At 45.9% G+C, this 25,065-nt stretch overlaps 1 protein-coding gene across 1 annotated transcript; it reads right to left on the bottom strand.

The window, feature by feature from the left end:
- Positions 1 to 612: 612 nt before the first annotated feature.
- On the bottom strand, positions 613 to 24,451 carry HIF1AN (hypoxia inducible factor 1 subunit alpha inhibitor). Its single transcript, XM_047703429.1, has 8 exons — positions 24,174 to 24,451; positions 23,640 to 23,890; positions 18,325 to 18,473; positions 16,018 to 16,163; positions 15,100 to 15,206; positions 14,615 to 14,678; positions 14,269 to 14,379; positions 613 to 13,441 (listed from the first exon to the last, which is right to left on the bottom strand). Exons 1-8 carry the CDS (start codon positions 24,429 to 24,431, stop codon positions 13,397 to 13,399), a joined length of 1,131 nt encoding a protein of 376 aa, XP_047559385.1. The 5' UTR covers positions 24,432 to 24,451; the 3' UTR covers positions 613 to 13,396.
- Positions 24,452 to 25,065: the final 614 nt, after the last annotated feature.

The following is a 25,065-nucleotide window of genomic DNA, read 5'->3' as shown; positions in this document are numbered from 1 at the left end:
AAGAACTAATGCATACTAAACTAGATCACCTTGCACGTCCTAGGTCAGTTTCTCAAAATGTGGTCAGATAACCATGGACATCAGAATCACCTGGGGAGCTGGTTAGACAGACATGTTCCTGGGCTCCATCCAGAACTATTAAATGACTGGTGGTGGGGCCAGAAATCGTGTTTTCAACAAGCTTCTCTGGTGATTCTTACACCAGTTTGGAATCACTGCCCTAGATGCCTGACTCATTCAATCCTAACAACTCCTTGAACTTGGCAGTGTTATTCTACTTCAGTTAAGGAACCCAAGACATACAGAGCTTAGGTAAGTTGGTGGAAGTAATATAGCCAGTCACTGTGAGGGAATTCAGGCTCATTTCTCACCCCACAGCGATGGAGCTCTTGGTGCCCCAGAATTCCTCCTGCCATAGGAGTAGCCCTCTGCACCGCAGGCTCCACGCTAGGGCAGACAAGAGGCACGTATAGAGTGGCTCAGGTCGGAGTACATGGTCCTAATGCAGTCACATCTGGATCCACGTGTGCCTGTGCCATGGGCGAGCTTTTCCACACCTCAGTTGTTTTCTTTTCTTTTCTTTCTTTATTTCTTTCTTCCTCTCTCTCTCTCTTTCTTTCTTTCTTTTTTTTAACCTCAGTTGTTTTCTTGCCACACAGAAGTCCCTGGTCAAGAGCGACTAAGTGGAGCGGCCCCACGGGCTCCCCATAGCGGAGAGTGCGGGAAGTGCAGCAGCAGCCTGGCTGCCCACTCCGCATCCACCATTGGCTCAGCATCCGTGTGGAGCGAGGGCGCCACGGTGTGACCAAAGTGAGGACTGCAGATCCCAGGGGAGGGTGGAGAAGGATGGAAAGGGGATGGAAAGGTGGTGTTCCGAGGCACAGATTTGCAGGTTACTTCACACTTTACTAACCCGTTCTCTTTACTTTCCCACTGATCCCCATTCTGGACTCCTCCTAAGTAACCCTTAGTCATCTGACTTCAGAAAGGCCTGGGATGAGACTCACAGGCCAATGCTTCCAGGTATCCCCAGGAAGTGAAAAAAACCAGACCCCACCCCCACTTTTCACCCCACCTCCAAAAGTACTCCAGATTCAACTGTTTGCTGGGGTCAGATCATACATCCCTGCCCTTCATCCCAGAACCACGGCACCATAGTTTCTACCAAGTTTCTGGCAGTACTCAGGCCCAATGCCACGCTGGCTGCTTGTCAAAATGTTCCTATTTGTCACTGACCTCCTTTAAAAAAAGAACCTCAGAGTTGGACAGAGTATTCCAGAGGTGGCCTGACAATCTGAGAAAGCAGCAGGGTAATGGCCTCCCTTGATCTGGCTGCTCCTTTTTGGTTAATGCAATTCGTGATTGTATTAGAGGTTTCAGCAGTCACATCACATGGTTGACTCATATTGAGCTTGCAGTCAACTAAACCCCCCAGGTCTTTTCTTCATGAACTGCTGTCAAGCTGGGCCCACCCCCCGCCCGGTACTTATGTCATTGATTTTGTTTTAACCTAAGTGCAGGGCTCTACATTTATCCCTGTTAAATTTAATCTTGTTGGTTCCAGCCCAGTGTTCCAGCCTGTTGAAATCATTTTGAATCCTGACTCTTTCATGCAAAGTATTAGCTGCCCCTCCAAGCTCTATCACCTGCAAACTTGATGAGCCTGCTGCCTTGGTCAGTTGTCAATAAAAATGTCAGACAGGACACAGGCCCAGATCGAGCCCTACAGCATTCTGCTGGAGACTTCCCTCTGGTCTAGGATGACATGGATCCATAAATCAACCCTCGCTGGGTCTGGCTCTTCACCAAGCAACATGACCATTTGGTTCAGATGTTTCTACTACATCTACAGATATTGTGAGCGTCTCGCCCCAGGCCATAACCCCAACATCGTGACCAGGCCCCTCTTTCCAAAGTATATAGTGTCATTTATTTAACTAGAACGGTCGGGGATTATAGACTCCCGGTGGTGCTCCCTCCTGCATGTCTTGCCTCTGTGGATATTTCTGAGCTTTAGAATCCCCGAGCATAAGCAACTACTGCCATTTCCTAGTTTATCACCCTGTGTCTTGTCTGAGACCTTACTTAAGGTCTTTGGGCATTTAAATTCTCTCCTACTGTCTTCTCCTTTGCCTTCAAGTATGTGCAGTGATTTCCCTCCCCTAAAGAGCCTTCTACTAGCTGCCTCTCTAAACTGTGGTTGGCCTCTGCCTCCTTCTCTGGAAAATCCAAACACTTCCAACCTCATCTCCCATGTTTCCTGAACCCTCAGCAATCTTCCACCCCTCCGCTGTGTAACCACACTGTTCAGACAGTGAGCAGTGATGGTGGAGATGGGGTCAGGGTTTGGGAGTCTGAGTCAGAAGATCCACGATCAGGTAGTATAAGCTAAAGCAGAGAGCCTGGTGGTCCTCATGCAACAGAGTGAGGCCGTGGTCAAATTACAAAGGTAACCATCAGAAGTGCATAGGAACTGAGACATGAGGGGAGAGCCTAGGCAAACTGTCGGGGCAAGAAAAGACCTGGAGCTGGTCTGGTCACAGGAAAAAGCAGCAAACACAGGGAAGTCTGAACCCGGAAGTTCTTACATACTCCCTAGAGAGGTTGCAAACCCAGTCCTGGGGCCAAGTCAGATGGGCAGACAGTGGAGTTGGAGTGCAGACACTGAGGACAGAGAGAAGGGTGGGGCCTACATTCTTCCTGAGCCCTTACCCCAGACTATCCATCAGCTGTTAGGAACCTCAGAACCTCTAGTTCAGGGGCCACACAACTCAAAAATCTATGTGGGCCAGATACGGCACAGAAAAACAAACCAGGAATAAGGTACCAAAATGAGAAGCAGTGACTATAGCAAACTGGAAGGAACACCCCCCCCCACCCCCGAATGGGTGGCAGCTACTCAGCTCTAGCCAACTGTTGTCATATAGAAAATGTAATTTTATTGTCCGATCTTTTGATTTTCCAGAGAAGCCAAAATCTGGCTTTTTAGATCGGAGTTTATCTTAAATGCTGCCAAAGAATTTAAAAAGCTTTCAAAAACCATGTCTGTAGCTCTGATGTGACCCATGCTGGCCACCTTAACTGCTGCCAGTTGCCTGGTACTTGGAGAGACTAAAGACTTGGTTTTGTGGTAATACTACAGTCCCTGAGTTTTTTGATACCCACAAGGGTGACTTTTGTGTACAGAAATAATTAACCGGAAATTTCTTTAAAAAGCTATATTCAGTTTTCAAAGTTACATACTCAAAATCCCAATTCTTGTCTAAGCTTTTAAGTTCAGGTTACAAACCTTATTATTTTGCTTATAAAACAAAGGGGTATGATTTCATGGAAGGTTACGTATTTGATTTCCTCAAGTTCTTAATTTATCTGACTGAAGTAAACCTTCCGAAGTACTTGTTATATAGCCAATAAATTAAGTTTATAAATACAGCAAATCTTAAATCATTTAAAATGCTCCAAAACTGTACACTCAGGAAGATTTCAATGTAAAATTCAAGTCTAAATAAATTACTCAACACTGTTTAGTTGGTATTACAAAGTAAACCTATTAAACCAAGGCAAACTCTCTTCCACGTGTCAAGGACTGAAAATACAAACGGCATAGGTTCCTTACAGCAAATGCAGTAATGCTGTGGCTCTCATGTTCTTAAATACGTCTGTTCTTCATCCCAAGTCCTCCAGCATGAAAAGATACAAACCTATCAAGGAAGCAACTGATGCTGCCCTGAACAGTTTCAAGGTTGCCTTCTCAGATGGCTGAAGTTGTGAAACAATTGGAAACACTGGTTGGACCAGTGACTGGATTCTAAGGGAAACAGAAAGTCCTACTTGCAGTCTCTGAAAGCCTGAAGGACCTCCATTACTTACAGAGGTGGTTACCCAACTCAGATTCCAGGAGTCTATGCTCTTCCGGACCTAACTACATTTTCTCATAGAAGTCTAGAACCCCAACTGGACTACCATACGCCCTCATAAGGTGATGCAAATCCTTGGCTCTGAAAACACTTAGAAAGTCTTTCCATCTTGGTGTATCTGGCTGCCTCAGCTGGTAGAGCATGCGACTCTTGTTCTCAGGGTCGTGAGTTTGAGCCCATGTTGGGCATAAAGATTACTTTAAAAAAAACAAAAAACAAAAAAAGTCTTTCCATCTTGAGGATTCCTGCTTTCTTTTTATATTCTTTCTTTCTGAAGATTGCAACCCTTACAGGTATTAAAATGATAGCTGGAAAAATACAAGACTTCTTCACAACTTCGACATTAATCACAATTCCCAAGGTTTTCCTGGCAGAACTCTGGTCTTCGGGCACTTAGTTCACTGTCTGTCCTCCACTCCATACTCTACTCCAAACCCCTTGCTCAACTGTCTTTCCCTCTAGCACTGAGCACCTACCATCTTTCTTGAAATTCTCACCTCTCAATATCACCCTTTGTTCATTCACCCTGCCCCTATGCTGACCAGATAACCAGAGTATCCCTACTCCATCCCCAATATTGTGGAGTCCTGGCTCCTTCACCTCAAATCTCCCCCACTCACACTCACACTTCTTTAAGGCAACCAATCTCACCCTAGAAAAGAAGGAGAAGATCAGATATTATTTGTTCATACTAAGGCATGGATAACCGAGACCTTTTATGCTGGGTAAATGGATGCTTCCTAAGGGGAAAAGAAATGAAAGAAAGAAAGGGAATGAACATTTCCTGGGCACTGACTAGGTGGGCACTGAGCACTGAGCTGTTTCACTTGAGGTGTCTCATTTATTCCCAATGACCACATGAAGGGGTCTATTAAGAAACCAAAGCTGAGATACCGTAAGTGATCTGACCAACTCAATTCTGGGAACAGTGAAAATAAGATTTAAACGCAGTCCATGCAACTCCAAAACTTGCCCTTTCTTACCACACTGCTTATCCTTTTTCAGTCAAAATCCTTCCTAGTCAAATGGTGGCAGACTAAAAGAACTCCGTCTTACCATTTCTGCTGCGGTGGGGGAGGGGGGGAATATGGGACCTCTTACAATTCTTTAATCCATCCACTCTGGAGAAGCTCTCCTAAACCACAACAAACAGGGCTTGGTTTACACAGCACTTTCACATGTATCGTCCCATCTACTCTGTAAGCGAGGTAGCAGCAGTTACTAGCCGGTTTTAAAGGTGAGGGGACTGAAGCTTAGAGACAATCAAGTTCAAAGTCGCCCAGCCTCTGAAAAGTACACCTAAGATTCACACGTTGGTTCACTATCCCTGAAACTTGTGTTCTTTCTACTTAGCCAGTGTCCTGTCCGCCACAGACACTCTCCTGCTCCATTTCCTTTATTCCTCTGGGGATTAGGTGGTAAACTAGAGTCTAGCTCTTTGCTTCTGTTCCTCAAGACCCCATCCTGGCAACACAATCTTTGTCCCCAGCCCTGCCTTTCACAGACATTCACGCTCTTACAAAGCCTTATGACCTTTTCCATTTTGCTCCCCCACCAAGCCATGTCTTCTGAGATTCTGCTTCGAGCACTGTATCCTGAGAAAGTAGGATCCAAAAAGTCCTGCTGTCAGTTTCCTTCTCTCCAAGCACTAACTGAACACTGTTCACAGACACTCGGGTCTTCATAATAAACCATCTCCTAAGCACCCGCACTGAACATTTCCACATACACTGCAAACAACAATGCAAGCCATGTGCTATTTCCCACCTATTTCCCACAGGTGAAGTGGCCAAGACCAAGAGCTCTCCCACCTGCCCCAAGAGCTCTTAAACTCACCTAAGTATAGAGTTAGGAAGCAGCAAATAGGGATTTCAAACCCAGGAGGCAAATCGAATGCCTCTACTCCTATCAAGACATCAAACTCTTGTGAAAACAATGACCACAGTGACAGTAAAGTGCGTAGGATTTTGCTCAAATAACGTAGTCAAAAACTCACTATTTGAAAACTCACAGGGAACCTTCTTAAGCCCAAGGTCCTGCTGCCTCTGGACTAGCATGGTGGCCGCTGCACCAAGCTCCAGCTCTCCCGCATTCCTGCCTGTTTTGCTGCCAGCCTGCACACACCTTCAGTGACTCCCACTCCCTCAGTAGCAGTTCTGAGGTTTTCCACTGTCACTGACATTGTGTTTTGGGTATTTTTAACATTACAGAAAAGAGATTTTGGAAGATCATTCCCCAGTGATGGTAGTGTGAGAGGGTCCTTGCGAAATCAGGTCACTGAGAAGGGGTAGGGACAGGAATGAGCAGGAGAGTTTATGCTCATACCTCTGCCCTGCTCACAAGTCAACGACTAGACTTGCCCTGAGACCAGAAGCAGGACCTTCACTGGAAAGTTAGATGGGGAAGAGAGGTGAGAGCTTTGAAAGACAGAAGGGCTCGGCCTTGCTCTGGAACTGTCTCTCTGCTAAGACTTTCTTTACAAACCTTGTTTCACACAGCCGTGACATGGTAAGCAATGTTGTCCCCATACACATCAAGGAGTTACAAGCAGTCTGTCATTTGCCGTAGGTCATACAGAATAACAGATCTAGGATTCAAAGCCAGGTATGCAAAGCCCTCATTCTCATCCACTACCCTATGTTGCACTGTACACTATATACTAGAAAGATGATAAAAACCTAGCCCAAATATAGCTTAGATTTTGGATTAAGGAGCAGAGCTTCCCTTAAGGGCAGAACTGACCTCAATGATCGAGTAGGTTTTAAGCAAACTGAATACAACATTTTCTGGGCCCAAGGAGAAGTCTTCCAAGGCCCACAGCCAAAGAAATCTAGAAGCAACGAGGTGAATGAATACAAGGTGACTACAGGATGACCTATAGTCCAGAAATGACTTGGCACAAACTAGAGAGGGGTCTTCTTCACCCATGAGGCTGGGGACCAAGGTTGGAGGAAAGAGGCTGTACATGGCTACAGAGGGCCTTGGCTCAGCTCACCATGGGGAGGAGGGGAGTGGGTGGGGGTGTAGAAAAGGCTGAGAATTCCAGGCAGCCAGAATATACCTCAGGGTGATGTCTGAGTGACTGTATTAGGAAATCTCTTCCAAGTAGGGTGGCAGAGTGGCTCCAGAGGCCAGAATGCAGACAGACCTCTGAGAAAGAGGACAGGAGAAAGGCTACAAAGGAGCAAGTCCAATCCTTCTGCACTCCAGGACAAACCTGGCCCAGCAACCAAACCAAAATGATTTCCAAAGATTTCTATGGCTAACCAAAGGGTTTTCTTCCTTTGGAGTCCATCACCCAGTTCCTTCCTAGGAGTTATTAACAGAACCCTTAAACACAGAGGAGCACAGTGTTTGGGAACTGGGAAATAAGCCAGAGGAGAAATGTATGCTCTTCACTACTCCCCAGTCCCGTTATCTTCCAGATACCAGTTTATCAATACCCTCTGCCCTAGAACCTCTTAACACACATACAATTTGAATACACTGAAGCTCACAGAATAAAACTGAATGAACAGGGCCCCACTTGACTGCGTTAGTGTCTAATGATGTGAAGTTGGCATAGCTTCTCCAGGGGTGATGGGAACCCATTCAGCTGCCCTCACCTCTCCAATGATGTAAGGAGAGCTTACGCCTGATGGCTTCTCACCCTCACCCTGGGACTGGCGTGGAGAGTGGTCATGTCTGACTGACCAGGCAAAAGGTATCCGACAATTCCCTGTTTCCCTCCCTCTAGGACAGGTTTGGGTACCAGGGCCCTTTTGTCTGCCCCCAACTCAATATGGGCATCTCCAGGGCATTTTCCTTGTTTTTCCCTATGGTTTTCTTTAGAGAAAAGAAATCACTGGACATCTGCTCACAAATCACTGAAATCAAGTTTCTGAAAAAACCACATCATAAACCACCACCACCACTACAGCCATTTAGTTAAGTGCTTGTCAGGCACCTTGCTCAAGCTTTACATTGTTTCAGTTAGTTATCTGACAACACTGAGGTAGGTATTTTCAACACTACCCCCCACCCCAATACATACCATTAGAGTTGAGGAAACAGGCTCAGAAAGGAGAAATCAATCAACAAGGTCAAACCAGCTGGTAAGCAGCAAAGCTACAAAAGTGAACCAAAGACATCGGACTCCAAAATCCATTCTTTAAAACACTATGCTAGATTGCTTCTCACTGGAAGTTAAAGGGCATATACTCCTTCCCCAAACACTACCTGAAACCAGACTTCAGGTGGGGAAAAAGGCAAGGCCTCATTTTTTCACTTCTTTAGTCAGCTTTTATACTTAAACACTTGGAGGAATGAAGAGAGCCCGGGTAAGCTGACCAACGAGTCCCTCTCACCTGCTACCCCAGCTTCCACGGCTTTTCTCATCTGAGACCTCCGATCCTTACATAAAACTACCAATTCGCTGTTTCCCTTCCAACAAACGCTGGAATGCAGAGGTCACCAAACTTGGTGACTTGAGGCATGGCCAAAGACACCCAAGAGAAGCTAGGAGACATTCACAAGATGCCCACCATCCCTGAACTGCTTGCTGGGCCATAAGGCACACAGGATGCATTCAGGTGGAAGCACGAAACTGCTTATTCCATCCTAGCTTGCCAGGCCTGGCCCCATCCTGGGATTCTCCTACCCAGTCCCTCCTCACTGGCTCTCCGCTGTCCAAGACTTTAGGTACCCTCCCCTCGCCTACCTCCGGAGGCCCCAAGGACCATTGGTCCCTGGGCCTTAAGGCTGCCAGTGTCTAAGGCCTCATCCCCCAGAGGCATGCCAAAAGCACTCAGCTTGGCTCCACTGAGGACCCTAAGATCAATGATGATTAAACAGAGATGGCTGAAGACTTGCAGAAGGGCCACCAGAGTTAGAAAAGCGAAGCAGGCTGCACAGAATTAACAAAGGAACACTAAGAGGGCAGAGCAGATACAGAATAAATGGACTAACCACAGATCGAAAAAGGACGATAACGCAAAGATGCTCTAGGGGGAGAGATCCTAGAGAAAGTCTATCCAAACACCTGCAGCCATGGGGCTTCTGAAGAAAGCGCAACTGTTTAGGGAAAAGGCACTTGCCTGAGAGAGACTGGACAGAAGGAAGTTGAGTGGGAGAGCGAGAAACTGGGGGAGCCTGAAAAAGGAAGATGGAATAGCTCTTCAATGCAGGAAGCTTGAGAGTTCACCAGAAGTCGGCATGGACTGGAGGACAAGCACTGCAGGTTCCAGAGGACGATGAGAACAGGGCTGAAAGGTCAGAGCTTCTGGAACCCCAAGAAGCCACTTCCAGATGCATCCCAGCATCCAACCTGTTTGGGTAAAACTAGTCACTGAGGGCTATTCCCTGTCACCCTACTCCGCATCAACTCCGCACCCAGTCTGAAAGGGTAGAAGCCTCACAGGTAGGTAGTTTACCATGGGAGAGACATAGTCCTATCTCTGGGAAGTTCACGTTCTGATACTCTAAGGAAACTACCACACACAAGTCACAAAACTGAGGAACAAATACCACCAACTAGTGCAAATTAATATAGTCCTTGAAGTGTGAAGACAGGAAGAATGCATAATGATGTGCCACAGAGACCCGGGAAAATCCAAGTTGGGACTCTCCACACCTTAGGACTCAGCCCACTTGAAGTTTTCTCATCACCTGTTCACATGCCCAGATGGGGTCCTCAGTGCCCCTTAGTAGCTCCTGCACTGAGGCTACAATGACTGGGAAAAAACCAGCATTGCTGGGAGTCCTGGAAGGAAGAGTCCCTCCCAGGAGAGCCCAGGAACTTGGAGGATCCTGGGGGCAGAGCTTGCGCTCTACTGATCTTCCTCTTCTCAACAATCTCTCATCTTGACCTCACAAGGTTCAAGATTCATGGCTTCACAACCTCTGTTTTGTGGTTCCCTTTTCAACTAAGTAGAAGGTCCTAGAAGATAAAAACCAGGATTTCTCCACATCCTGCAGTGTTGGAATGTAACAGACACTTGTCACGGGTCGGGTAGCTGGAGTGTTGATTAAAAGAATTTTTCCACAAACAGCAAATCCGTCAAAACTTTTCCATTGGTATTCTTTGCCCTGTCACTTGCATTTGACACCCATCCATCTCTCTCTGATGTCCCATTCCTATACCCACCCTACCGTATCTACCTTAGGTTGGGGAATGGGCCTACCTAGGCTTTGTAAAGAAACATCAGCTCAGCCTGCATGTGGGAACAATGGAAGGGTATGTGGCCCAAGAGTCTCTGGTAGGGGCAGAAGGAGGGTCTCCCCACACCGGACTGGCCCACTGATAAGAATCCTTCCCTTCTCTGTCTCCTAACAGATTCAGATTAATGATCGCTCATTCCTAATTGTCAAATTTCTTTTCCTTCATCCTGTGTCTAATCACCAGTGACAGAAACCATTACGCAAATGAGAGCAGACGACTTCCCCCAACTGTTCGCACTGGTAAAAACCTTGTAATTTAGAGCTCTGATTTGTAGGGGAAGCTGGTCTCCCCCAGGCATCCTGGGCATCTGCTCAACTGATGCCCAGAACAGCCCTTCCTTCCTCCCCTGAACTCCAACTCCCCAACACATATTTGACTTCACAAAAGAACAGTTTCCCATATACCTGCTGATGTAAAAACGTGAGCCTATAATATGACTGACCTCCTTTCAGGTCCAAAGCCCCACCTTCCCTTGGAGTGTCGCCTGCACATTGCTGGTCAGCAGAGGAGTAAGCAACAGAGCAGGTATGTTTCCTTAGCCGCAAGTAGAATCTGAGCCTAAAAAGCTCTTACTCAGCCCTAAGGGAAGGGAAGAGACTAGCTCTCTTCCTTGGGGGAAAGGGAGGCAGCAGAACATGAATAGATGTTCTTAGTTATTATCTAGAACTGGATCTTCAATCTTAAAGGTGCAAAAGCAAGCTGGGAGAAGTTATGGTACCTATTAAAGGACAAATAATGCACTGGGATCTAGAACTCAGTTTCCCCACAACTCCTTCCAGCAGTCTTAACTCAGAACAAGGCTTCCTGACAGTTTTCACAAGAAGTCTTTAGCTGGAGCCCAAAAGAGCTTTTACCCTGAGCTGTAGTCTGTGCACCCTCTTGGGCACTGCCCAGTGTGGTGAGATCTGAGGACAGCCTGTACGACAAGGTAGGCAGCAAGGCAGGAGAAACAAGTGTATGGTGGAAAGGGAGCAGCAGGGGCTCTGCAGTCAAATGAACAGTAGGTTCAAATCCTGATTGCCACTCATCACTGAAACCCCTCTGAGCCCGTTTCTTTAGCTGTGAAATGGAAATACCTACCTTGCAAGATAGTGAGGAACAAAAATGAGAGCACTACGCAGAAACTGAATGTCTAATAATCAGGGTTCACTACTGTATTACCCAAGGGTCAGCACCAATCCTGTAAAGGACCCTCCCCCCACACCCAGTCGCCTTAGGTCAGATCTGTGCCAGCACAGCACTCAGCCAGGAGCAGCAGAGGGCCACATGCCTCCCTGCTGCACATCGCCCACATCCCTGAAGGCTGAGCCAGGGGTGCGGCAGACCTCCTAAGGAGAACAAAAATAATCTGCTATCTTTCAAAGTTTGCTTGGGCTGAAGTTTATCCTCTGTCTGCCTTGTTTTCTTTGCTGCACTCCTCTTTCCCAAGAGATGGAGGGATGGAGATCACTGCAATCACATTTTCCAGCATTGGCTATATTTGAAAGAACTACACTTGAGAAGGTACCGTGTTTGCACACCCACGCTGCATCAGAGAACCCCAGAATGGGGTACTAAAAATAAACACCCCTACCCCAATACCCAAACAGGTGCACACACGCACACACATACATCCTCTCAGTCCATCAGTGCGCTGTTAACTGTAACTGTAAACTGAGCTTTGGGGGTCAGAGCCACAGCTCAGAAGCTGACAGTAAACCTTTGGCAAAAAATAAAACAAAACAAACAAACAAAAAAACCCCAGAGTTTTCCAACTCCTCTTTCCTTCCAGAGAGAAGGGGCATGGAGATGGGAGTGGAGGTGAGAAGACACAGGACTACAGGGCCACCATACTGCCCAATTCCAGCAGCCCCAGTTCCACTGAATCATGTGACCGATGGCCCTCTGGGTTGTGCAGTACCCAGCTCCAAGCTGCAGCCCTGAGAGGGGTTCCCACAAGTAACAATGAACAGGAAAAGAAATTCCACTTCTGTGCTCCATCATCAGCTGCCCTGACTTTCAAGGGTGTTTGTGGAACATTACAGAGGGGTCTGGCAGAGGCGCTGGCTTTAAGAGGCAAGGCTGTATTTTTGTCCTTGCCCTGAGGTGGATGACAGGTGGCAAGCTGGCTGCCTAGGCTTGACCCCATTTCATTTACTTGACCAGGAAGCTCCGCAGGAGTGGAGGACGTGGCCTGGGCAGGGAGGGTCACAGGACCTGGAGGCTCTCACCACTCAGCCTCAGGTGGGTTGCAGTGAGACCTGACCAGCGTCCGATGGCTAAAACTGAGTTTAAAAGCTTTAGGCTAGGCCAGGCAGTACTTCCCTGGGGCTTACACTGTGTGTCCCACTGGACAAGGTTAAGCAGTGGAGAAACTCAGTAAGCCAAGAGGCAGGCCAGTGTGGACACGGACACAGATGCACGTGCGTGTGTGCACACATATCACACACACATCCACACAGAGGCTCATACCCCTAGAACCTAGAGAAGCCACTACTAAGAGAACTCCCCTGGTACTCAGCACGGGGAGCCGGAGCTGGTGCTGTAAGAGAGAAGCTGTATGTGTCTGCAATGTGGAACTTAGGCATAATCCTTGGCTCTCATGTCCCGAGGTTTTTTTTTTATGTATGGCTTGAGCTGAAAGGTCCAAGTTGGAACTCTGATTCTCTCATAGGAAGGCTATCCAGGCTCTCAGAGGCAAGTCCCCCTCTCACTCTTCCCATGAAGAGTCCCAGTAACCATTCCCACCCAGCCTAGAGCCTGACTGTGAAAATTGGAAGGAGGCAGATTCACCTGGTGGTCAGGAGTGCTCTGGCCCCGCAGCCCAGATATAGTGGGCATCCGAGACCATCTCCTCTCTCTCAGGCTGAGGCACTGAGGCTGCAGGAGACAGGCCCAAGAGCCAGCAGTGGCATCCTGACTCAGAAGGAGAAAGCAAGAAACAGATACACACGTGCGTGTGCATGCACACACACGCACACACATCCCAAGGGTGACAGACTGACGCACACAGACATGATGACAACCAGAAGCTGGGACTCCACACACTGAATGCAGGCCTTAGTGGGGGCAGAGAGGGAAGATGCTGGGGCACAGAGGCAAGGGCAAGAAGTCTCTCCAAATGGGAGTGGAGCGCCAACCACCCTGCCTTGCCCCAAACACCTGCCTCCAGGGCCATGGCAGGAGTCCAGTCCATTAAGTGCAGCGTGCAATACTAGCGCTTGGAGTCTCCTGTCCTCATCAGTGAAGCGGTGTGGACGGGCTAGCAGTCACCTGGCAGGAGGCCTCGACTCCTGGCAGGCTAGTTGTATCGACCCTTGATCATTGTGTTCAACAAGGGCCCCACCTGTGAAGAGACATGAGGAGCCAGTCAGAACTGCCTGTCCCCTGGCCCTGAAGCCAGACGTGGTGTGTCTGGAGGCATTCTATGTCCAACCAAGGGCAGGGACAAGGCTTTTGTTCAATCTTATAAACACACTAACCTACTCTCTTCCTGGAAAATATTCCAGGACATGGCCCTCTCATCTGGGTCCCTCTTGTATGTTACCTTCTCTCTCACAATACCCTATAAATAGCACCAAACTGACATAAGGTCAGAGGAGCTAATAATCCCCCCAAACCTAAGAGTGCCTGCATGTTTCTTAAATGAGCTTTAAGAAGGTTAAATGCCTCTGTATCCTGAAATGGTCACCCGCAATTGGGGCTGGAGCCACTTTCCAATCCCACAGGTCCTCTGGATGCTGAGGCTATCCACGGGAAGAAGGCAAGAGCATTACAAATACCTCCCTTGGGTCCCCAATGGGCCACTGGCACACCTGTGTGGGAAGCAGGTCTCAACATTACCTAGAGCAGCCTTGGCACAGCTGGGAGAGCGTGAGGAGATACTTTACCGCTCGCTTCCCATTCCAGAAGAATCCCCCCAGGGGTCCCAGCTGGCACACAAGCCCCATGGGGAACATTACCACTAGCATGGAACAGATTATAATTGATCCACCAGTCAAGCCCAACTCTCACCAGAAAACAAAGATTTTCTGAACACGCCCATAACCTCTATGGAGAGAAAGGACACCAGATACTGAAACAGAGCTATGGAGAATGTGACATCAATCCTGACTTTCCCTGGTCACTCTGCCCACTGGGCCACAGGAGTGCCACCTTGGGGCAGCCACATACCTCTTGTGGGTTCCCCAAGGCCTCTCCAAGCATCTTCTCAATGTTTCTCATTATGGCCACTTTCTGATGGGCTTTGAGAGGATATTCAATTCTCTTAGGGGTGGGGGCCCCCTGCAAAGGAAGCAGCAGCTCAGGAAATGCCTTTAGCAGCAGGCTTCAGTGTAACCCACCATTCTAGCGCCTTTAACCCTTCTAAGAAACTCAGTTCAATCCCACCCCTCTTCATCTCTCCAAAGACCTGGGAATCACTTTCAGAGAGAGCCAACCTCCCCACCCTGCCCCCAAATTATTACACCTACCTCACCCCAATCCCATCTAGGGAGGAAAAAAAAAAACCCATATTCACCTTATACCAGAAGTTCACAGTGATGGTAATCCCCCCATTTAGTAATGACTCTATGTGATGCCACCTGCAAGAAAATAAACATGCTCCTGTTTGCCACCAATATTCCTTAGAGAGAGATAGAAAACTAGGTAAAGTCCGGCTACAGCAAATGACAAGCACATTATCTTTACATTCATCCTGCCAAACACACCCTGGGACCAGAGGCAGTGGGTGTTCAGCTCAGTTTCCAAATACAGAAGAGCCAAGAACAGTTTCTTCAGCCTAAAGCCTCTGGGATCTCTTTGGACCTGAGGAATTGTCATCTTGTTCTACAGACTGTGTTGTCATTTCTCCCATGTTCAGTATGGTCACATCTGGATATGCCGACCTTCCTGTAGACCACATAAAACCAATCCTGCCACAACTTGGAAGGGACACAAATACAGCTTTCCGGGGAATGGGAAAGAAAGCTCCCAAAAAGCCCCCAGTCCTAACCCCCTCCTCACCAGTACATTGGGATGTAAAGAACATCACCAGGGCCAACCACTGTTTCATAACCAACCACGTTCTGGAAATTGGGGAACCTCTCGTAGTCAGGATTGTCAAAGTCCACCTGAGAGGTTCAAGAGAAAGAAAAAAAAAATCAGTCAATCACCAAATCTTTATTAATATAAACTGCGATGTGCTAGTTTGGTAGTGATAAAAAGATGGCTTTAAGAATAAAAGATGTGTTTAGAATTTATATCCGGCAGAAGATACCACACACATGTTAAACATATACACTCTCTCAGAGAACGGTATAAGACAAGCCAGGCTTGAGAATTAAGTGTTAAAGAATACTGGGCCTCGGTACTCCTGAGGTCAGAAGCCAATCATCACAGCTCACAGGTCAGAAAACCTAGTCATGGCCTGCAGACATGAGAAATGAGGATGCACCCTTCAGCCACTTCTGAAACTTTCTCCCACACACATATTCCTGTCAGCAAAAACTTCTACGTGAAGTGGCGAGGCAGTTCTCTCAAGAAAGGAGAGGCCCTCCCTGGTTGGCCATAAAGTCAACCACATACTTCTTTTAGATCCAGGAAAGCCAGTAAATGACATATGACAATTCTGTTCACCCTTCTCCTTATCAAAAAGTAGCAGCATCCATGACAACAGAAAGCAATTATTAAACCCAATGGAGACATACACATTCAAACAGGGTGACCAGAGTCCACCAGCATCAGTGATGGGGTCTGCCCTCCAGAATTACCTTGACAGAACTGTTTATCCTTATGAACATCTAAGGAGGACCACCACAAGGGCCTGGAATATGTGAGCTACACTGTGAAATTATCCTGAGTTTATCCACAGGGAAGGGGAAAGACATGCCAACCTTGGATCCCAAAGGAGTGCTATACCCTCCTCAGACCACACAAGCTCACCTGGCTCTGTCTGTCACATGGGTGATGAACAGGATATGGGTACAGGCACTCAAACTGATCCGGAGGGAATAAAATGCATCGCTTGTAGCCTTTTATCTGAGCAAAGAAGTTCTGCTGCTCATCATAGTGAGCAGGTGTCACATTTCCTGTAGGAGGAAAGACATTTTCTTATTCAGAGCAGTGGCTTGACTGCAGAGGCTAGAACACAAGGCCCAATGCTGGAGAGAAACCCAGCCTGCCCTCTCATCTAAGGGTTTCTAATCAAAACTTCAAGCACAATTGGGACGACTGCAATTACAACTCTCAGCAAACTGTTGAACTTTCAGTGGGCAATAAGTTGTTCAGAAACCATCGCTAGCTAAGGGTTCACCATCAATCAGAGCAAAGCAAACTTTCATAAATGATGCTTCTGCCTTTACTGGAAGCAGCAGCACATCGAGATGATATTCACAAGTCTGGCAAAGTAATACACTCTGCATACTTGTACACGTCTTGACTATGGCAAGAATCAAAGGATAACAAAATAGGAGTAACAAACAACTGAAGTGACTGGTATCAACAATGTATGCGTAACCGTCTTTGATGGAGTTAATCAGTCACTTGAAGTTGTATGAATATGTACTTGCTTTGAGTAGCTCTTCTGGAGCTCAAAGATTGTCAACCTTTGTTCTCACTTCAACACATCTGTGGGATGCAATACTTCTTAGAGCAACACGGAGGCTGTTAATTGTCGTGGAGGCATGAGGAGAGCATATCAGATTCCTGAAATGCTGTATAAGCATTTATAAGGCGAATTATTTGTAAATGCCAACTTGAATTTGTAAGGCGAATTATTTTAAATGCCAACTTGAATTAGTTCTGCACTAGTGTATATTTGCTCCACCTACTCTTTGTAACTGGGACCTTATCTGTTGTTTATCCTTTGCACAATCCCTGAGAGCTGAGGGCCCTGTGCAGGGCACGGAGTTCAGAAAACATTCCCTGGTCCACCTGAGTGGGCCAAGACAGCCGCTTTCGTAAATGCTAAGAGTCCATGCGCATCCTCAGAGGAGATCTGCTCTCTCATCTCTACCTGAGGGATCCGCTTCAGTGCAAGCTACCAAATGGCAGGAAGGCAAAAGAAAAACTTATAGCTAAGTAGGTCAGAACTAGCTCCTGGCAGGTTAATCAAGAGTTGGTTTCAAAGGGACAGGTTAGAGGTGCAATCCATAAACTGCACTGCTAGAAATCTTTATTAATACTGGCAGCAAAGGATCCAAAACTGAAGAAAGAACAAAGGAGAGACTTCAGAACCCAGTGGTGAATGACAACAAATAACTACTCTGCTTCCTTGTTTAATCCAATTTATTCACCCTTTACTAGGAACCTATTATGGGCCTGGCCCTGGGCTAGTGCCAGAAATAAAAACAAGAACGAGACAATGACCCTGGCCAGTAAGCAGCTCTACTTCTTTTGTACTGGAAGCCTCTTGTTCCTCTGAACTAGAGTTCAAAGGCCTCTCCTCTCATTCTATTGAAAAAAGAATGAACATACTCACATATTTGCTTGTGTATACATAAAATCCTCTAGCAGTATACACAAGCAACTAACATGTGGTACCTCCAGGGAGGGTTATCGGGAGGCTGGGAAATAGGAGTGGAAGAGAGATTTATCATTACACACCTATTTATACCTTTTGAATTTAACTCCATAAATACATTAACATGCAAAAGATAACGTTCAAGTTAAACTGGAAAAGTAAACTTTCCTCTTCTTTTTTTTTTTTTTTAAAGATTTTATTTATTTATTTGACAGAGAGATCACAAGCAGGCAGAGAGGCAGGCAGAGAGAGAGAGGAGGAAGCAGGCTCCCTGCTGAGCAGAGAGCCCGATGCGGGGCTCGATCCCAGGACTCTGAGATCACGACCTGAGCCGAAGGCAGCGGCTTAACCCACTGAGCCACCCAGGCGCCCCAAACTTTCCTCTTCTACTGGAATAAAAAATCTTCTGAATACAAGCAAATCCAATAGATAAGAACAGTATTTCAGGAAGACCCTTCATACCTGAGTATACATGCTCGTGCGGCAACTGAGGAAGGGAAAAGAGAACTAATTTTCTTTTTAAAGTGCGGGAAACTAGCTTAATCATTTTACATACATTATCTCTTTAATCTTCATAGTGATTTATAAGCTATTCCTTTCAAAGAAGAGGAGACTGAGATTTTAAAGTTAGATGAGTTGTTCAGAGTCATAAAGCAAATGAGTGAAGACAAGCTTGGAAATCAGGTTTGTATGACTCCAAGCTATGCTGCTTTCTGAAAGTTTCTTACCTTCCATGCCAATGAGCAGTAGGTTGGATGTCAGTTGTCCCCAGCCACGCTTTCCCTGTTGCTTATTAATCCAGTTCCAGTTAAAACCCAAGAAGTCCATGACGATCTTCCTGCCCACAGTGTCATTGAGTGTTTGCTGCAGATACAACCTATGTTTCCCGAGAATAAAATCCCATTAGTACACATACATAGTCCCTTGGCATGGCCTCCCCACATCTGGAAATCCAAATCCACACCAGCACCTCCCACAGAGACCAGCTGCAGCCATGCAAGTGTCAACCAAGAGAGATTCTTACAGAACTGAATCCTTGCCTGTCCTATGAGCTCTGTTCAACACCAAACTTGCTATTTTTTTTTTAAAGATTTTTTTTTTATTTATTTGACAGATCACAAGTAGGCAGAGAGGCAGGCAGAGAGAGAGAGGAGGAGGAGGCAGGCTCCCTGCTGAGCAGAGAGCCCGATGTGGGACTCAATCCCAGGATCCTGAGATCATGACCTGAGCCAAAGGCAGAGGCTTTAACCACTGAGCCACCCAGGCGCCCCCAAACTTGCTATTTTAAAGAAAAGATTCCTTTAAAAAAAAAAAAATAAATAAACTCTATACCAAATGTGAGGTCTGAAGATCTAGATCAAGATCTTTTTTTTTAATTTTTTTTTTATAAACATATAATGTATTTTTATCCCCAGGGGTACAGGTCTGTGAATCACCAGGTTTACACACTTCACAGCACTCACCATAGCACATACCCTCCCCAATGTCCAAAACCCCACCCCCCTCTCCCAAGCCCCCTCCCCCCAGCAACCCTCAGTTTGTTTAGTGAGATTAAGAGTCACTTATGGTTTGTCTCCCTCCCAATCCCATCTTGTTTCATTTATTCTTCTCCTACCCCCTTAACTCCCCATGTTGCATCTCCACTTCTTCATATCAGGGAGATCATATGATAGTTGTCTTTCTCCGACTGACTTATGACTGACTTATTTCGCTAAGCATGATACCCTCTAGTTCCATCCACATCGTCACAAATGGCAAGATTTCATTTCTTTTGATGGCTACATAGTATTCCATTGTGTATATATACCACATCTTCTTTATCCATTCATCTGTTGATGGACATCTAGGTTCTTTCCATAGTTTGGCTATTGTAGACAGTGCCGCTATAAACATTCGGGTGCACGTGTCCCTTCGGATCACTACATTTGTATCTTTAGGGTAAATACCCAGTAGTGCAATTGCTGGGTCATAGGGTAGTTCTATTTTCAACTTTTTGAGGAACCTCCACGCTGTTTTCCAGAGTGGTTGCACCAGCTTGCATTCCCACCAACAGTGTAGGAGGGTTCCCCTTTCTCGGCATCCTTGCCAGCATCTGTCATTTCCTGACTTGGTAATTTTAGCCAATCTGACTGGTGTGAGGTGATATCTCATTGAGGTTTTGATTTGTATTTCCCTGATGCCGAGTGATGTGGAGCACGTTTTCATGTGTCTGTTGGCCATCTGGATGTCTTCTTTGCAGAAATGTCTCCTCATGTCTTCTGCCCATTTCTTGATTGGATTATCTGTTCTTTGGGTGTTAAGTCTGATAAGTTCTTTATAGATTTTGGATACTAGCCCTTTATCTGATATGTCATTTGCAAATATCTTCTCCCATTCTGTCAGTTGTCTTTTGGTTTTGTTAACTGTTTCCTTTGCTGTGCAAAAGCTTTTGATCTTGATGAAATCCCAATAGTTCATTTTTGCCCTTGCTTCCCTTGCCTTTGGCGATGTTACTAGGAAGATGTTGCTGCAGCTGACGTCGAAGAGGTTGCTGCCTGTGTTCTCCTCGAGGATTTTGATGGATTCCTTTCTCACATTGAGGTCCTTCATCCATTTTGAGTCTATTGTCATGTGTGGTGTAAGGAAATGGTCCAATTTTCCCAACACCACTTATTGAAGAGGCTGTCTCTTTTCCATTGGACATTCTTTCCTGCTTTGTCGAAGAGTTGAGGGTCTATTTCTGGGCTCTCTGTTCTGTTCCATTGATCTATGTGTCTGTTTTGTGCCAGTACCATGCTGTCTTGATGATGACAGCTTTGTAATAGAGCTTGAAGTCTGGAATTGTGATGCCACCAATATTCCTTTGGCTATTCGAGGTCTTTTCTGGGTCCATATAAATTTTAGGATTATTTGTTCCATTTCTTTGAAAAAAATGGATGGTACTTGGATAGGAATTGCATTAAATGTGTAGATTGCTTTAGATAGCATAGACATTTTCACAATATTTGTTCTTCCAATCCAGGAGCATGGAACATTTTTCCATTTCTTTGTGTCTTCCTCAATTTCTTTCATGAGTACTTTATAGTTTTCTGAGTATAGATTCTTTGCTTCTTTGGTTAGGTTTATTCCTAGGTATCTTACGGTTTTGGGTGCAATTGTAAATGGGATGGACTCCTTAATTTCTCTTTCTTCTGTCTTGTTGTTGGTGTAGAGAAATGCAACTGATTTCTGTGCATTGATTTTATATCCTGACACTTTACTGAATTCCTGTACAAGTTCTAGCAGTTTTGGAGTGGAGTCTTTTGGGTTTTCCACATATAGTATCATTAGATCAAGATCTTGATCAAGATCTAGACCAAGATCAAGAGTTGCATGCTCTACCAACTGAGCCAGTCAGGTGCCCCTAAAAGAAATTATTCTTAACCTTTTCTGGGTCACAGCATAAATCTAAGAATCCAAGGAATGTTTCCATAAAAATGTACATACACATGGAACTTTCATACAATTTCAGATTCCTCAACACCTATTCAGAGTCTAAAATGATTATTCAGCCTTTCTCTAGAAACTCTCAGAGCCTCAGACATCCTCTTTGGCCCTCGATGGCCTTTATGTTAGACTGTATTACTGTTCACCAAGATCTAGTTCCCTCCCTGTGGAAGAGTTAATTCTCCTATATCCCCTTGAAGCCAAGCTTGCTTATTCAACTTGCTTTAACCAATGATATGTCCACAAATATGACTTATGTCGCTTCCAAACTGTAATTTGAAGAAGCAGTACTCACTGCCACCACATCTCTCTCCCTCTGCTAATCAACTGCAAGGTTTCAGATAGTAGCTGCTGGGTCCCAAAGTAAGGAAGATGACATAAGAGTAGAGCCTTCATGTGACCTACGATGGACATGGATGGACATGTAGCACGACTGTTGTTGTTATAAACCTTTGTTGTTTCAAGTCACTGCCTCTGGCTTGAAACCTAGTTTATCTTAACTAATTCAGCCACCTCTCTGTAGCAGCCTTCTACAGCTGAAAGACTCATCAGGCTTTCTGTAGACCCAATCACGGAGGAACATCAGAAATTACCTAAGGGATGTGAAAACCCAGACACGTGCTCAAGTCCCACAGGGGACATCAATAAAAGGGCAAACACAAAGACAAAACACAAAAGCAGCCCTGTTCTAGTCCCAAGAATGTTACTTCAAATGGTTCAAAAGTATCTCAGTGCCTAGAATCAGGATGTTTAGGGCAATATTAACTAGAAATCTTGGTAAGTTTTAAACACTAGCTACCTTTTGGGGGACAAAGAACCCTCAAGACTCAAATGCAACCTTTCCTCAGAAATTATAAAATATATCATACAAAAATTTTGTCAAGTAACTTTGAAAGAGGCAGAACACTCACCAAACATGAATCCAAACAACTCCTATTACATCAGAACAGTAAATGGTCAAAAGAGCTCAAAGAGAAATTATAGAACTCCTTGAATCGTAACAACCCGTACAATTCCAAAGTGGAATTGGTTGGTGGTAAAGTAAGCTGGTCAGGCAAAACTCGTGCATAGGAAAAAATTTTCCTTGAATCACTCATAAAAACTACACTCATAACTTGTACTTAATAAGGCAAACTGCTCTCCCTATAGGAGGTAAGAAACTTGAAGTGATTGAGGAACCAGGACTCAGGTGTCTCATCTCATGTTCCTTCCAGCACAAATGTTCATGCAATGGAATTACACTCCACCAGCACCATTTAAATTGACCCCTCTCTCGCAACCCTGGGGATGTGTGGATGTGTGCACATACACATGTACATGCTATGTTAAATTTGAGGAAACTTAAGCAGAAGATGACTTACACTAGTCTTTGTAAGACGTAAAGAACTCAATCACAGCTGTAACCCTGGAAACTCTTTTTGGTCAAAATTCTAGCACTATGATAACCACTAAGTGTCAGGAAGACATACAAACACAAAAAAAGATATTTCAAATCCATTCATGAAGCCATACGCTGCTAACAGAGTCAGGAAAAGAACTGAGGCAGGAGACTAAAGGAAGTCCAGGGTTGGGCACCAAGTGTGAGATGGAGATGGTCATTCACCATGAAGTACTCAGCGAAAGCAATTCCCCAGAAGCAATGTTACAGTGCAGAACTGAATGCTGTCTGGGACCTACCAAGGAGGCTGGCCTCGCATATAAAGATGAAAGCACAGAAGAAAAGTCACTTCTGAGTGCGTCTTGTGTTTGCCATCTCTAGTATAATGTGCAACTCCGTACCAACCAAATCCGATCTCCCCTAATCTAGGGGACCCTGACACCCTTCAGCCAAGAATCACAACAATCTATAAAAATTTTTTAGCTTTAATTGTCCCCAGCCAGCCCAATATTTTAGGACACAGGGTGCAAACTGGCAATCTCAAGCTAAATCCAATGACAGCTGGTTTTGTTTGGCACCCCACAGCTTTTTTAAAAATTTGAGTTAGCTGCGGAGGTAAAAAAATTTTTAAATAAAAATCCCAGTTTCTGGGGTGCCTGGGTGGCTTAGTGGGTTAAAGCCTCTGCCTTCGGCTCAGGTCATGATCCCAGGGTTCTGGGATCGAGCCTCGAATCAGGCTCTCTGCTCTGCAGAGAGCCTGCTTCCTCCTCTCTCTCTGTCTCCCTGCCTACTTGTGATATCTGTCTGTCAAGTAAATAAATAAAAACTTAAAAAAAAAAATCGTAATTTCTGGCTTCTCTTGAAAATGAAAGTATCTGGCAACCCAGGGACCGCACTCCTAACTGGAAACAAGAGTCAAGTAAGGACTTCTCACTCTGAACATGGCACATGCTTTCAGCTTCATTGTCGTTTTCACCCAGACAACGTCTCTTGTTTTACTCACCTACTTAACCCTTCTAGGCAACTGTGACTGTCACTTTGTGAAGACAACAAAGAATGACAGAGTGACAATTCAAGTCTAATCATTCTCTCATCTCTCAAACTAGGGAGCTCACCCAACTCCTCCATATGCTCAAACAATTACAAGACAGGAAAAAGGATGCCCTAGATTCAATGGGAAGCCACAATCTGGGAACTTACCTCTCTTCCCCTCCTTGCTGCTGTATATCCTGCAGTTTCTCAACAAACTCGTGAAATTTCATTTCCTCCCTGTTGGACCTGGGCTTAAAGTTCTGGAAATTGGCCATCTTCTTTTCATCATAGTACAAGAACTTGTGGGTGCTGGCACTGTACACAGAGAAGTCTCCGTTGCCAATGTTCTCCTGCAGGTATTCGAGGTCCCATTTCAGAGCAGGATACACAAGATTTGTGTCTGTCAGCACCACAGGCTCCTAAGTGAAAACAACAAGTGAAAAAAAACAAATGAAGTCATCCCAAGAAGCTGGTGGATTCTTGTCCCATGACTCCAACCACTTCCCTACTTCTGAATACTTTCTCTTGTGAACAAGCACAAACTCCTTTAAGTTCCATTTCTCCTCGTCTCCCTCTCCACTCTCCCTTAGGCCCTAGTCCACAGCCCTGACAGTCCCCCACTTGAATCATCATTCGCCTGTGACCTCTCCTCTCAACCTGGTCCCTCCCCCGCTCCCCTTCAGACCGGGCCCCGCCTCCTACCTCATTCTCGATAAGCTCCTCCGCCCGGGGGTCGCTCTGACTCAGACGGGGGATGGGCCGGGTCGGAAAGCTATAACTACGCAGCTGGGACTCATCCCAGGCGAGGCCCGGAGCTTCGGCCTCCTCTCGGGGTTCTCCAGAGCCGGAGGCCACAGCCTCCGTCGCCGTCGCCGCTGCCGCCGCCATCTCCGTCGCTACAGCCGGCCCCACCGGAACCGGAAGCCCCGCCCATTCCGGACAAAACACAACGGAAACCATAGAGATGGACGCGCGCGAGAGCGGTCCAGAGACACAAAGAACGCGGAACGGGGGCGTGGGGGAGCGCCTCCTCATGGTGACCTACAGCTTTACACCCTAAGCTCGGCCTGTGAAGTCTTGGGGCGCAGAGGTTAGACCCACTGATCACCTGGTTAACCAATACACCAAGTATTATTGTTGCGTCAGTGTGCCCAGGCCTACACAAGAAGCAGAGAAAAGAGGCCAGTTTAGCGGGGCATTAAACTGTACAGTCGTGGATGGGGAGAGAAGCAAACTCTTGACCTAAGAAATCAGAAGGAAAAGCAATTGTCAGACTGATAGATGTTGGGGAAAGGTTGCTCTGAAGGCCTAGACAAAAGATATAATCCATAGAATGGGAGAAAATATTTACAAAGTATATAGCTGATAAGTGACTTGTATCTAGACTATATAAAGAATTCTTACAACTAAGCAATAGAAAGTCAAACCAATTCAGATGAAAGATTTGAGTAGACAATTCTCCAAAGAAGATACCGTGGTCAATAAGCACATGAAAAGAGGCTCAACATCTTTAGTCATCAAGGTAATGCAAATCAAAACCACAATGAGATACCACTCACAGCCACGAGAATGCAGAAAAATTGGAAAGCTCGTA

This window comes from Lutra lutra, chromosome 14 (genome assembly GCF_902655055.1).
Source record: "Lutra lutra chromosome 14, mLutLut1.2, whole genome shotgun sequence".
Classification (NCBI taxonomy): domain Eukaryota; kingdom Metazoa; phylum Chordata; class Mammalia; order Carnivora; family Mustelidae; genus Lutra; species Lutra lutra.
Note: the sequence above shows the minus strand (reverse complement) of the source record. Positions and strands in the feature narration are given on the sequence as shown.